Source organism: Crocuta crocuta, unplaced genomic scaffold (genome assembly GCF_008692635.1).
Source record: "Crocuta crocuta isolate KB4526 unplaced genomic scaffold, BGI_CrCroc_1.0 scaffold64, whole genome shotgun sequence".
In the NCBI taxonomy this organism is placed as follows: Eukaryota; Metazoa; Chordata; class Mammalia; order Carnivora; family Hyaenidae; genus Crocuta; species Crocuta crocuta.
This window is the reverse complement of record NW_027530640.1, coordinates 2,344,468-2,358,467: the sequence shown is the minus strand read 5'-3', so window position 1 is coordinate 2,358,467 and position 14,000 is coordinate 2,344,468. Positions and strand designations below refer to the sequence as shown.

At 40.3% G+C, this 14,000-nt stretch overlaps 1 protein-coding gene across 1 annotated transcript in view; it reads left to right on the top strand.

Annotated features, from left to right (window-relative positions):
- The first annotated feature begins 203 nt into the window (after nt 1–203).
- The window catches only part of FBN2 (fibrillin 2), a 255,390-nt gene continuing 241,593 nt past the window's right edge, over nt 204–14,000 (top strand). Inside the window, exons 1-3 of the mRNA XM_077768864.1 lie at nt 204–339; nt 4,895–4,993; nt 8,148–8,243. Coding sequence (XP_077624990.1) covers nt 204–339; nt 4,895–4,993; nt 8,148–8,243 — 331 coding nt within the window. The remainder of the gene's footprint in view (nt 340–4,894; nt 4,994–8,147; nt 8,244–14,000) is intronic.

Below are 14,000 nucleotides of genomic sequence, written 5' to 3'. Positions count from 1 at the left end.
TTCCAAGTTTTCTTTTCGCCCTTTAGAAAGGCACTAAGGGAGGGGCAGATGAAAAGCAAGGTTTAGACGTTTCCGACCCTTCTCCATTCCAGCCCATTTGCTTCCCAGCCTGCGCCCCAAGCCCCAAGAATTTGAGGTGTAGTTTTGGTTTGTTTGTTGTCCCGAAATCCTCTCCCCCAGGGTTTTGCTTAGGAAAACCGCTAATGTGTTACCGTACGCTTCCCTCCATGTGTGTGACCTCGCTTGTCCATCGCAGGCCCAACGTGTGCGGGTCCAGGTTCCACTCCTACTGCTGCCCTGGATGGAAGACGCTTCCTGGAGGCAACCAGTGCATTGTCCGTGAGTGCCTGATTGGGATCACAGCCGCGGCAGCGCGGTCGCCCCCCTGTCAGGGCCCAGCTTTTTCATTGAGTCCTTGGGGCACACGGTTGCTTTTAGAATACAGTGGCCACAAAGCAGTGATAATTAGGACGCTCCCGGCCCCATCGAGTGTTGGGGAAGCAGCCGGTTTACATCAGTTTGGGCTCCACTTCTAGGCTCTGTTGAAGGGCAATAATGATAAAGGTTTCAAAGATACTTGGAAGTTTTATCTTTCTGTGTCTATTAATACAAACTGAAGGGGGAGTACAGCAATTCCCTAGATAACTCAAAACCGCTTTTTCCTAAAAGAGTCCAGATAAGACCACAATGTGATTATGTAAATTATCTGGCTTTTGACTGCATGAGGTTTAGGCCTTTTGAAGATCAAGCTTTCTTAGGCCTTTGTACAAAACCACTTTATTATCTCTGGTTTCATCTCAACAGCCACATAACATAGATATGAAAGGAACTCTCTCAGGGATTTAGAGTTGACCCAGGTCAACAAAATTTTTAAAAGAACTCTTCCCAAATGGTTTGAGGTTTTTGTTTTTTTTTTTTTCTTTTTCCCCTGAAGATATTTGAATTTAGGATTTACGGGCCCCCAGTCTCATAGAGTACAGTAGATTTTTCAAAGTGTGAGGCTTAGAACTTCAAAAGTTCTGCATCTCTGGCCTTAAAATGTTTATTATTTTATTTAGTTTTCAGAGTGTATGCCTAGCTTTCCTGAGTTCTAATTGGAGAAGTTATTAGTTATCAGCCTCACAATGATGGACCGTAGGATGTCTTCTTTCACATTCCCGTGAATTTGTGAGTTGAAGTGTAACTGGCCTTCCTCTGTGTATTTATCTAGCAGACTAACATTTGTCTTGTCCAGAGGAGATCCAGGTATCCTAGACAGCACATTCATTTAGAGCCAATCTTGACTTTAGATTGACCTTCATATTCTCCAAGGAAAAAGATAATTATGCAACTATGAACAGAGAAAACGGGCAAGCCTCACTAGCCAAGGGATAATAAGGATGTAGTGGCATCTCTGACTCTATATTTATTGGTTTTGTGGGTTTGAGATAGACCCTTAATGTAACGTTATTTCAGTTTTTAAAAAGGAATGAAATCTCAAGTGTCGTGAAGACATGTTTCTTAAAACTTTTTCTACTCTAAAAATCCCACAATCTCCAGTTGGGAGACAACAATGGGAAATAATGACTGTGTTCTTTAAAGTGATTCATAAATATTTTACATAAACCCTCTGATTATAAGCCTTTACTCTATTCAAAAGGAAGAACGGGTATTGCATTCTTTTTTCTTCCAATGCAGAAATCATCTATGTGAGGCATTTATACAGGGTGTATTTACTCTTTCAGGCCAGTAGGGCATAACTGTGCCTGTTTTAAACTTAACATGGTTCCTAGAATCCTAAAGCAGCTAATGTCACTCACCACACACCTGCCATACTAGCTGGGATGACTTAGGCATTGCGGAAAGTCTGACTCACTAAATGTAATGAATGTGACTGCCATTATTGAGTTGGAAAGGAGCCGAGAAGAAGGGATCGGTTTATGGTATGTGTTGAAAATCTGTAAAGTCAGATTTTATTGGATTGGTGTGGAATGGGAATTCCAGAGAACAGAGCCTTCCAGAATATTTGAAGTAGAAATATATATGTACATGTACATATATAGCGCTCTGAGTGTTGGCTTTAAATCTTTTAGTTTTTCAGTAACATTGTGCTCTTTACTTGTTTAGAAGAACCACTTTGGAAATCTCAGAACAACAGTGACTTTGAAGCCTGCATTTCTACTACTTGAAATATTTGGGTGCTTATGAAATACATTAGAAGTTACGTGCATCATAAATCTCTAAAAAGCATAAACTTTGAAGTTATCTTTATATCTCCAGAGACATGTATAGCACATATATCAGGAGTTCTCTACAAAAATATTAGCACATTATAAAAGGAATTCAAACACCCAAGACTATAAAATAGTGCACAAAATAGAGAAAGAATATAATGCCTTTATATTCTCTTGTATAGATCTCACCTACATTTTGAATTTTAATATTTTAGATTAAATTGAGTGGTTCAATTATTTTTGGCTTTTAAAATGGAAATATGTGGAGGTTATAACCAAATTGAAACCATCATAAAGTCAAAATCAAGAATTTTCATTTTAGGATTTTTTGCTGCTAGTAAGTTACTCATTATATTTACCGAATTTCTACTGTTTGGCAGAAGGCAGAAACAGGCTCTGAGGCAACTTACAAAAAGAGATTAGTAAAACACAAATAGAATGCATGCATCAAAGATTAAATTTTTCATACATTTATACAGCAGAATTCTTTCTTTATAGAAAACATTAAAATGATTACTTTCTAGAATTGTAATCTGTTTGTCCTTCACCAGGCTTCATGAAGAGGCAAAGATAATAAAAGAAAAATGTATTTCTCAAACTGCTCAAAATGTATTTCATCAAACCTGATGAATTTTGATTTGAGTCTCTGTGTCTATTGTTAGCGTTCTTAGTCGTGACCTGCAAAGATCACTGAAGTCCTTCTGACCTTCCCAATATTGTTTCCAAAAGAATAGAATTGACTGTCTCCCTTTTCATTGCTTTGGTTTTGTTTTTAATCTTTTTAGAACCGGAAGCAGTGGGAGAGTTTGTTAGTTTACTTATTGTGAAATTTTGCTCCGAAAGGCATTTTGAACGGTAGGATGGGAAGGAGTTGGCCTGAAATCATAGCATTTGAACCTGAAAAGACATCATACCACTCCAGTATAAGCCCTGTTTTATTTTACCAAGAAGAAAACAAAACCCAGAGAAGCTGTATGTTTTTTTCTAAGTTTGCAGTGGGTCCATGGTAGCCCAAGAACTCAACATCAGACCTCGGCGTACTGTGTATTCTTCAATGTGCCGTGTTCCTTCTCGCAGCATCTGTAAAATCCCAACAACCATCTCCTCTTGCCCTCTCCTTTTGGTATTTCGGGGTCTCACGGTTTTCATGATTGTGGGAAGGACGGATAGTTAGGTAAGGCAAATCATAATTTGAGATGAGCATGGGCCTAAACGCTTTCCCTTCTCACTGGCTCACAGCCATAGAGCACGCACCTGTGGTCATGACAGGGATCTGCTCTCTGAGGATGACCAGTCTTCGGCCATGAGACCTTCCTTTGGTATAGGACCTGGGTATGGGCACTTTGTAGATCACCTAAGCCTAAACTCAGTGTCAGCTTGCTGGGGATAAGAGGGCTTTGAAATATGAATATTGCAGTGAGTATGTGTCATCGGAAGATTATCATTGCTCAGAAACTGTAGCACATTTTAAAAATTAACAGTCCACTCCATGGCAGGAACCATGTTCTTGCCTAAAATTCGTTTTTTATCTTCACACTGTGATCTATGACATTTTCACTTATAAGGAGTACTACTGTGCTGGTCATATTACATGGATGTCAAAAGGCAATTTGGAGAAGAAAAACAATTACTGAGCTAGCCTGCTTCTGTAGAACACACCATTTACATTATTGGGGTTCTTAGATCTCTCTGAAAATTGTGATACTTCTATCTAGCAAAAGACACATATGTACATCCGCATAAATGTTCCTGGCTAGTGTGAAGACATTCCCAGACTCTCCTCTCCTTGTCTTCATGCATCCAGTCATGGAGCATTAAAGTACACAGACTTTGTACACAAAGAAAGAATTCAGTTGTGGGTATGGAGATTAATTAACTGACTAAACCTGGGAGAGCCTTCCCATTTGAAGGCACTCTGCTGACGATTTTGAGGATCCGTAGTATGTGCTGTGTCAGTGAGCCTAACATTCTTTGCTGTGATGACCCTCATACCTTGGAGGTCACAGCCGCAGGAGGCTTTGACTCTCCCTCCATCAAAATGTCGCAGCAGCTTTTCTGAGCAGCAGGGATAGGCCTAGTTGTGGTGGTAGCATGGGAGAAGAAAGGCTGGAGGAAGGAGAGCGGGAATTATTAAAGAGAACAAAGATTGATGATGGGGCAGGTCAGATACCAGCTGGGAAGGAATGTGCGTGGAACCCCAGGGGCTTGGCCAAGTGGTTGGGCCTGGAGTCTTTGGCTCCACCCATTTTGTATACTCTGTGTCTTGTGAAGATCTTTTCCAGAGTGGGCTGTGTTTTCTGTGGTATGCGGGACCTCTGGGTTTCCTCACTCCTCCTAGCTTCCAAGACCAAGACTGTTGTCTCGTGGTAAATTCTGTGTAGAAACACTCTGCCTTGAATGGAAAACATGACCCATATTGATAGGAGAATTAAAGGGCTATGGAACTTGAAATAGTGCCATTTGTTTGCACCTTATCGTAAGGAAACTTAAGAGTCTCGGTCTCCTGTCCACAATGGACAGTTTCTTTGCATATCTGAAATTAGTCATTATATATCCTGTGGGTTTTTCTTTTTTTTATCTCAGCTTTTCAGGTTTATTATTGTTAACTGTAGCTTTCTTGTTTTGTAAACTGTGGCTTATTACCTAACGGTTTCTCTGTTTCCCTACTGTGCTTTCTACAGCAATTTGTAGAAATAGCTGTGGAGATGGATTTTGTTCCCGCCCTAACATGTGTACCTGTTCCAGCGGCCAAATATCACCAACCTGTGGATCAAAATCAAGTATGTTTCTTAGATGTGAACTTACTTAATGCATTTTTCTGAAGCTTCTGAGTAAATACAAAATGTCTTTTTCAACAAGGGCATAAGTTTGTGATTATTTTCCTTACTAACTAGATCTGTATTTGTCTTTGGAGTGAAAATCTTCAGTGGCTTAATTCTTGTCACCAAAAACTAAGACGGAGTAGGGTCATGAGGTTTATTAAGCAAAACACTTTAATTCTGGTCCTGAAGATAAGCATCTATGTTGTAACAGTGCCTGGATTCAGTGGAGAAGTTCTTTATAATTAAGAACTGTTGGGGCCCCTGGGTGGCTCTGTTGGTTAAGCGTCTGACTTCGGCTCGGGTCATGATCTCACTGACCGTGGGTTTGAGTCTCACATTGGGCTCTGTGCTGACAGCTCAGAGCCTGGAGCCTGCTTCCGATTCTGTGTCTCCCTCTCTCTCTGCCCCTCCTCCCCCCTCTCAAAAGTAAATAAACATTTAAAATAATTTTAAAAAGTGAAAGAACTGTAACTTACTGGGTTTTTACTACTGCCCTGATACTGTTTTATGTTTCTGACTATCAGCTTTTATTTAATCCTCACATAAAAAAAAAAACAAAAAACAACAACTATGAGGTACTGTTATGACCCCATTTTACAGAGAAAGGAGATGGGCGCATTTGAGTTAAGTGACTTCCCAAGGTAACATAGATTTGAATCCACGTGTTCTGAACCCTAAACCTGTAGGCTTTTGCAAACCCTGTGCTCTATTTACTGCCTTTGTTTCATACCCTGTCTTGTGGGTGAATGAATCAGGAAAGGTAACAAATACTGTGTACTGAGCAGATGCTGTACATTTATTAACTCCCCCTGCTTTACACGTATGAACTGCCAGCAACCCTGGAAGGTCAGAACAGTAGAGTAAGACTGTGTTATTCATGACCCAGCTAAGAATTGTTGGGTCTTCAAGAGTAATCTTTTAGGCCATTGTTTAAGATCATATTCTAACAGAGTGGAAGCAGATACCCTTTATTTAATTGCTCAATAGTTAAATAAAATTTTAAATCTGCCTCAAGCCAGACTGACATTCCTGTATTTTTCACATTTCCTCTCTCCAAATTTTCCCTAAGAAGAGGTAGGAGAGAATCTGTCTGACTCAGATATTGAAGATTCAATGTTTCTATGACAAATGTCATTGTCTTCTGATAAAACTTCTGAGTAGAACTCTACTTTCATTTTCTTTGAAAATAATCCGTCATCCTCTCAGCCCTTTGAAGCTATCGTTCACAGTTCATCCAGACTTTCTCGACCACCCTGAGTAACAGATTTCCTCCAGTGCTTTCAGGAACCTCCCGTATCTGACTGCCTGGAAGATATTCTTGCCCGTATCTTCATTATCTTGGTGTCTTAGTTTTCCCATGTGTGCATTCAGCAAAAAACAGACAAACAGGCAAACAAACAAACAAACAAACAAACCCAACCCTGGAGAAATTTTACAACTCCGCTGCTTAATCCTCTGCCTAGGCAGCTAAATATTCACTGGCCCACCCTCAGTTCATGGTATATAATTTCAGAGGGCACCCATGAATTTCTGTGGCCTTGAGTAATACTCCCTTTTCATCAGGAAATATTGCTCCCTTTTCCAGTCCTCTTCCTAGTCCACTTCCCTAAGGCATTTAGCACCGTTACTGGCTCTCTTTATGAAATGCTCTTTTCCTTTCGCTAGTGTGGTTATCAATGGCCACACTGTTCCTTTAATTTTTCAAAGATTTTTTATATTTTTAGTCTCCTGTCTGCATCCTCTTCACTAGACTTCCTTTCAGAGTTCGACATTCTCAACAGTCTGGCCTCCCTGGGTGAAATCGTTTGCTTATAAGCCTTTAACTACTACCAGTATGTTGCTAACCTCTAGTAATTATCTCCAGAATATCCTTCCATTAAGCCTCAGATTCGCCTGTTCCATTTCCTGGTCCACATCTTCATGATGCTTAGTAAATGTTTGAAACTTGGTGGCATGAAATTTGATTCATTGCCACCCACAGTTTCCTTCTTCTGGTTTCTCTTGCCTCAGCAAATGGCACTGCCATTCACCCAGTGCTTAAGCAACTGCTTGTCTTCACTTTCTCCCTCTTTCTCTCATATCCTAGCAGCTCTTTTAACAAGACCTTTGGGTTCTGTTAGAAACCATCTCAAATGCACCTTCTCCTTTACACTGCCACTGATAGCCTGTGGTTCAGCTTCCCTCATCTCTCAGAGGGGCTACTGCAGTAACCTCCTCATGTCGTCTCTGGCTTCTGCTCTTTCTCTTTTCTAATCTGTTCTCTGCAGAGCAGCTAGAGGAATCCTTTAAAAATACAGATTGCATCATCCTACTCTCTGATTTAAATCCTTTCAATGACTTCAGTTGCATTTGGGATATAATGCAAAACCTTCGATGATGGCCAAGGAGACCTTGGATTATCTGGCTAGCCTCTGGATGCCTCTCCAAGATCTTCTCTTCCCAGCCTGACTCTTTATAATCATAAAACCTTTTAGTTCTTCAAATGGAGGAAACCCTTTACCCTCTGATGATTTTTCGATTTGCTGGTTCCTCTCCTGTGAGGTTCTTCTCTGGTACTTCTCATGCCTGGCTTATTCTCATCCCTTAGAATTCAGCTTAAGTGTTGCATCAGTATGGTTCTTGTCTTGCCCCTGTCTAGGCTCCTTTTTGACTCCAGGCTATTCTCCTTCGTGACACATTTTCCTTTGGAGAACCTGTCACAACCTGTAATGACATTATGGCATTTGTTGACTTGTGTTTTGTCTGTCTATGGGAATGTTAGCTCTATGAGAGTGGATCATAAGTCTTTCATGATAGTGGGGTGCTGGGCATGTAGGACAGGCACTCAGTCCCTGCAAATGGATACATAAGTGCCTCCCACATCCTAGAAACTACACTACTAGTCACCATATACTGATTAACACTGAAAGTGTAATATGTTTTAAATGCATGCTGAATAATGTCACATATGCTCATGTGTGCACTTACACAAATAAATAAAGATATATTTGGGTCATAACGCTTCTGTGGAATATACTTGTCATTGGGTTGGAGATTTAATATGCTTTTATAACTCACAGATACTGTAATTTTAGTGGTTGATAGTTTTACACTTTTTTGCTGTTCCTTGCAGTTCAGCAGTGCAACGTTAGGTGCCTGAATGGAGGGACCTGTGCGGATGACCATTGCCAGTGCCAGAAGGGATATATTGGAACTTACTGTGGACAACGTAAGGAACATTGGAATAGACTTCATTTATTAGAAATCATTTGATTCAGTGGATATTTCCTACTAAGTCATAATTTAAGGGCCTGTAAAGCCTATGATCATTAAAAAGTAATTTTATGTAGTAAGCCATACCTTATTTTATCATATGAGATTTGTTTTTCTTTATAAAGTGTTTGTGCGTTAGAGTACTGAAGTTGAATACCGCTTCTACTTTATCAGATTTGACACACATCACTGGTTAGTATTTACCTGCTTTTTTAAAAAATCTAGCTCCATAAAACATGAATACTAACCTAAAGAAATGGTAAAGACTGTTGTGATTTCTCTCTCTCTCTTTAGGATACCCCAAAATGAACCCTAGGAGTGCCAGTCTTATAAATCGTCTGTTTGTTCACGTATATTTAATGACATAATGCACTAGTGCAGGCCTATGAAATGATTTTTTTTTAACGATATGTCATTGTGAAAGAGGTGGCTTTAATCCAGTAAAGATCTCCTCTTCACTCACTGGAGAATATTCTGTACTAATTAAGAAATAACCTTTTAACGAGGATGTGGGTATTGTAGCTCTTGCATTATAACTTATCAGTGGGGAACCCTTGAGGTTTCTGTTTCCCAAATGGTGGGACTCTTAGAAGAATCCCCATATTTTTAGGTATGGATGAATAGAAGGACATAACATCAAAGAACGTTGAATCATAATAGTAACAAAGTCCCTTTTCATGTGGATTTTGTCAGATGCAAAGTCTAGTTTTGCTGCTGATCTCTGAGGCCTCTCTAAGGATTTCTCATCAGCATTTTATTTTATTTTATTTTATTTATTTACTTTAGAGAGAGAAGGCGTGCACACAAGGGGGGAGAGGGGCAAAGGGAGAGAGAGAGTCTTAAGCACAGGGTTCGATCTCACGACCCTGGGATGATGACCTGAGCCCACATCAAGAGTTGGGCACTTAACCGACTGAGCCACTCATGCTCCCCTGTCATCAACCTTTTTCACATAGAAAGAGCAAATGGTAGATGTGCAAGAGTATCTACTTTGCTTAAACTAATCTTATTTTACTTTTGTTGGAGTTTTAAATGCTTTAAAAAGTTGTTTTCAGTATGTATAAAGCATAAAATTTACTATTTTATCCATTTTTACAAAAGTTTATTTATTTGTTTTTGAGAGGAGGGGGGTGGCAGAGAGAAAAAATCCCAAGCAGGCTCCATGCTGTCCCAAGCCCGGAGCCTGACATGGAGCTTGATTTCACGAACCTCGAGATCCCAATCTGAACCAAAATCAAGAGTTGGATACTTCACCAACTGAGCCAGCCAGGTGCCCCTGTTTTAACCATTTTTTAAAATTTTTTAAAAAATTTTAAAAAAATATTATTANGAGCCCGACGCGGGGCTCGAACCCACGAACCACGAGATCATGACCTAAGCAAGTCGGATGCTTAACCGACTAAGCCACCCATGCGCCCCATGTTTTAACCATTTTTAAGTGTAAAGTTGAGTAACGTTGAGTACATTCACAACTATTTTGTAATCGTTACCACCATTCATCTCCAAAACTTTGTTTTTGAGTTGCAAAAGTAAAACTCTGTACCCATTAAACACTGGTTACCGCTTCTTCCTCACTCTGTTTCCTGGCAACCACCATTTTGCTTTCTCCATACATACATTTGACTGACTCTTGATAACCTCATGTAAGTGGAATCATACAGTATTTGTCCTTTTGTGATGAGTTTATTTTACTTAGCATAATGTGTTCAGGATTCATCCATGTTAGAGCATGTATTAGAATTTCTTTCATCTTGAAGGCTGAGTACCATTCCACTATGTTGTGTATTGACCATAATTTGTTTTTGTCTATTCATCCGTGAATGGACACTGGAGGTTCTGCCATCTTTTTTTGGCCGCTGTGAATATAGATGCACAAACATCCCCTTGAGTCCCTGCTCTCAGTCCTTTTGAGTGCATACCTAGAAGTAGAATTGCTAGATCATATGCCAGTTTTCTTTTTAATTTGATGAGCTGCCTTACTGTTTTTGCTACTGGCTGCACCGTTTTACATTCCCACCAGCAATGTACAAGGATTCTGATTTCTCCACCTTCTCACCAACACTTAACTGCTCTTTGTTTTTTTTGTTTGTTCATTTCTGTGTATATGTGAGTGAAATAGCCATCCTACTGGATGTGAAGTGGTGTCTTGTGGTTGTTGTTATTTTTAGGTCTGCCTTCCATTTAGGGCAGTATAACTTTCTATTCATAAATGCTATGAAATTTTGTTTTCAAATAATTTAAAATAAGTAGATGAATCAACTTAAGGAAAAATACTTTGCTCAGGTCAGGAGTTGGCCACCATTTTCTGTAAAGGCCAGATAATGTTTTAGACTTTGTGGTCTTTCTTACAACCACTCAGCTCTTCTATTACAGTGCAAGAGTGCCCAGAAACCATATGTAAATGAAAGGACTTGGCTGTGTTTCAGCAAAACGTTATTTTTGGACACAGAAATTTGAATTTTATACCATTTCCATGTGTCACAAACACATTGCTGTTCTTTTGATTCTTCAAGCAGAGAAGAATGTTAAAACCCTTCCTGACTCACGGGCAGTACAAAGACAGGTGGTGAGCCAGATCTGACCTGTGGGCTGCAATTTACAGACCCCTTGTGTAGGTGGCTTGCAGGTATGGCTGCAGATGTTAAGGTAATCTGAGATTGACAAGTTTGGGAAGTGGAGCCTTAAGAAATTTGAAAGAATACACTGCACTGAGGCCAGTTTTCTTGCAGGAATAAGGGATGCCAGTTTAACAACTTTTTTGGCCCAGATTTGCCAGGCAAGAGCAGGAAACAGGTGGACAACAGTGGAACAGCATTCACAGCAAAGTTTCTTTTTTTATGGATGATTTTTTTCTATATTTTTCATACATTTAGGTATTTTCCAAATTTTATACAATGGACTCTATAATCACTAAAACTTCTATGAACATAATTTTTTTTATTAAAAAAAAATTTTTTTTAATGTTTTATTTATTTCTAGGAGAGAGAGAGAGACAGCGTGAGCAGGGGAGGGTCAGAGAGAGAGGGAGTCACAGACTGAAACAGGCTCCAGGCTCTGAGCCGGCAGTCAGCACAGAGCCCGACGTGGGGCTCGAACCCACAAACCGCGAGATCATGACCTAAGTGAAAGTCGGACGCTTAACCGACTAAGCCACCCAGGCACCCCTATGAACATAATTTTTATAAGGAGGCGGATTAAATGTCAAGAGATCTGATTGTTTTATAGAGTGTAGTAGCAAGAGAAGAAACACAACTATCCTTCTTGAAACTCAGCCTTTTGGTCTGTAGGGAAGAAGGATGATTACTTTAGAATTACAGGGAGAAGAGCCTGCCTCTACTGTTCTTTCAGAGCATTTACCCAAATCTATTATAAAACTATCTGCTTTCAGCCTGAATTCAGCTGATATGTCTGTCTGGGGTATATATGTGTGTGTGTATTTTCCTGAAGGCTCTGCAGAAAGAGTGTGTCAGTGTGTCCCTTCCCTGCTCCTCACAGAAATGGAAAGTAAAGGGATAGAAAGTAGTTTCTCTTCCTTGGGGAGGCGCTTTTATATTCTTCTGTCTCTGTGCCAAATCCTCCCGATGTCCCCACATTTTACACTCAGGGGATAGGGCAAAGCTCTGGGTCAGAAGAGCAGCATATGTGAGGGGTGCCTGGGCGGCTTAATCGGTTAAGCCTCCGACANTCTCTCTCTCAAAAATAAATAAAAACATTTAAAATTTTTTAAAAAAGAAAAGAAGAGCAGCATATTTGAAATTTTGTTCTCTGAATATCTCATGAACCAAAACTATCCTTGCCCAGCACTTAGGGTTTATAGAACGTACAATGCAGGCAAATCATGGAACCAGCAAAATTCATACACAGCAAGTAAGAATGTGGCAAAGTGTGACACCTAGTATACAGCAGCTTAAGACATGGTGTAAGGAAGCCACTTCCTAAGTTGTCTGACAGAGAGTGGGGGGGATGGAGAGAGAGAATTACAGGTACTGAGAGTAAGGAAGCAGGTGTAACAACTCTCAGCCTATGAATCCAGAGAAGTCCTGGAAATATGTTTGCTAAAATGAGGATTATAAAAACATGTAAACTGCTTAGCTACCTTCCCAGATATGTGGAAAGCCTTCCTTAGAAAGTGCTCATTCATTTCATTCAGCAGTGTTTATTGAGTCACTCCTCGGAGCCCTTCACTGTGCAAGGTGTTAGGAGTAGATCCCTGAGCAAAGGGTCCCATTTTAGGTCAGAGGGAAAAGTGTTCCAGGCAAAGAGAGAAGGAGATTCACAGGCTCTTTGGCACAGACAGACCTTGCTTACTTTGGAGACCATAAAAGACGACCCATGTGGCAAAAGAGAGGAGAGGAGGTAATAGTAGGAGATGAGTTCTGAGATGGTGGTAGAGGGCCTTATAGCCCAAGGAAGGAAATTTGGACTCTAAATACTATGGGGAGCCATTGAGGCAGTTAGAGCAGAGGAGTGATGTGATCTGATTAACTTAGAAGTGTCAGTCTGGCTGTTGTTCTGGAACTGGATTGTAGAAAGGGTGAGAGAGAAAATGAAAGGCCAGTTAGCAGCCTGAGCAGTGGTGCCCGTGCGCGGTGCTGGTGTAATTGAGGATGTGATAAGTGCTTGCCTTGAGCTTGTATTTGGAGGTAGACTCTATGGAAGGAAGTGTGTGCTGATGGGCTGGCTGTCTCGGGGGAGAAAAACATAAAAAGGAAAGACCCGTGATGACAACTGGAGATTTGGGTGGAGCTCCAGAATGTGAATGGTAGTGTCGTTTCCTGAAATGGGAAGTAGCCAGGGAGTGGGTTAGGCGGGGCTGCAAACACGGAATAGCAAGGATTTTGTTGTGGAATTGACAGTTTAAGGAGTCCCTTCCATCTCCAGTTGGAAAGATGTTTGGGCTCAGACCTTTGGAGAGAGCTTAGGGAGATACAAACTTGGGAGCATGAGACTGAATTTTTATATAGATAATAGGTTAGTTACAGGCCATGATGAAGATCCCTAGGAAGTTCCTGTGGACAGTATATAGTATGTGCTTTTCTCCACTGCCTTTTGCTTTATCTCACAGCAGGTGTAAGCATTTTTTTTTTTCTTCCTGGGTGGTCAGCATTCTTTCCACGGTGGAAACTGAGGCATATTCACGTTTCTTTTCAATTCCAGTTGAAATGTAGATTTCCATTTCACTTATATTTTGTCGCAAGAGAGTCTACTTTAAAAAATAACATCTGGGGCACCTGGCTGACTCAGTCAGAAGATCATGCAACTCTTGATCTCAGGGTCATGAGTTTGAGCCCCATGTTGGGTGTGGAGATGATGTAAATAAACAAATTAAAAAAAATATTTATCGTAAGTCATTCTTATGAAGGAAAATAACTTCTTTTGTTTATTTTGTTGTTCTGCTTTTACATACATTGCCTGCTTTTCTTCAATAGCAGTTGTTCCTCAGTGTAAACTTTGGATTATGTAGAACAAGTCTCATTTTTCATACAAATACTCTGTAGAATAGAAGAGAAGGAGAATTAAAGTTTGTAGAACACTTTCAATGTGCAACCACTGTGCATTTTGCTTTATATACTGTTTTGTTTAATCCACAGTCCCCGCTAAGGTAGGGACAGTTAACTTGCTTTTTCAGCAGGGGAGCCGAGAATCAGAAAGATGATTTGATTAGGGTATGCTGAGAACAGCAGATGCCTTATCTGTTCACTGTGTCGTTCTG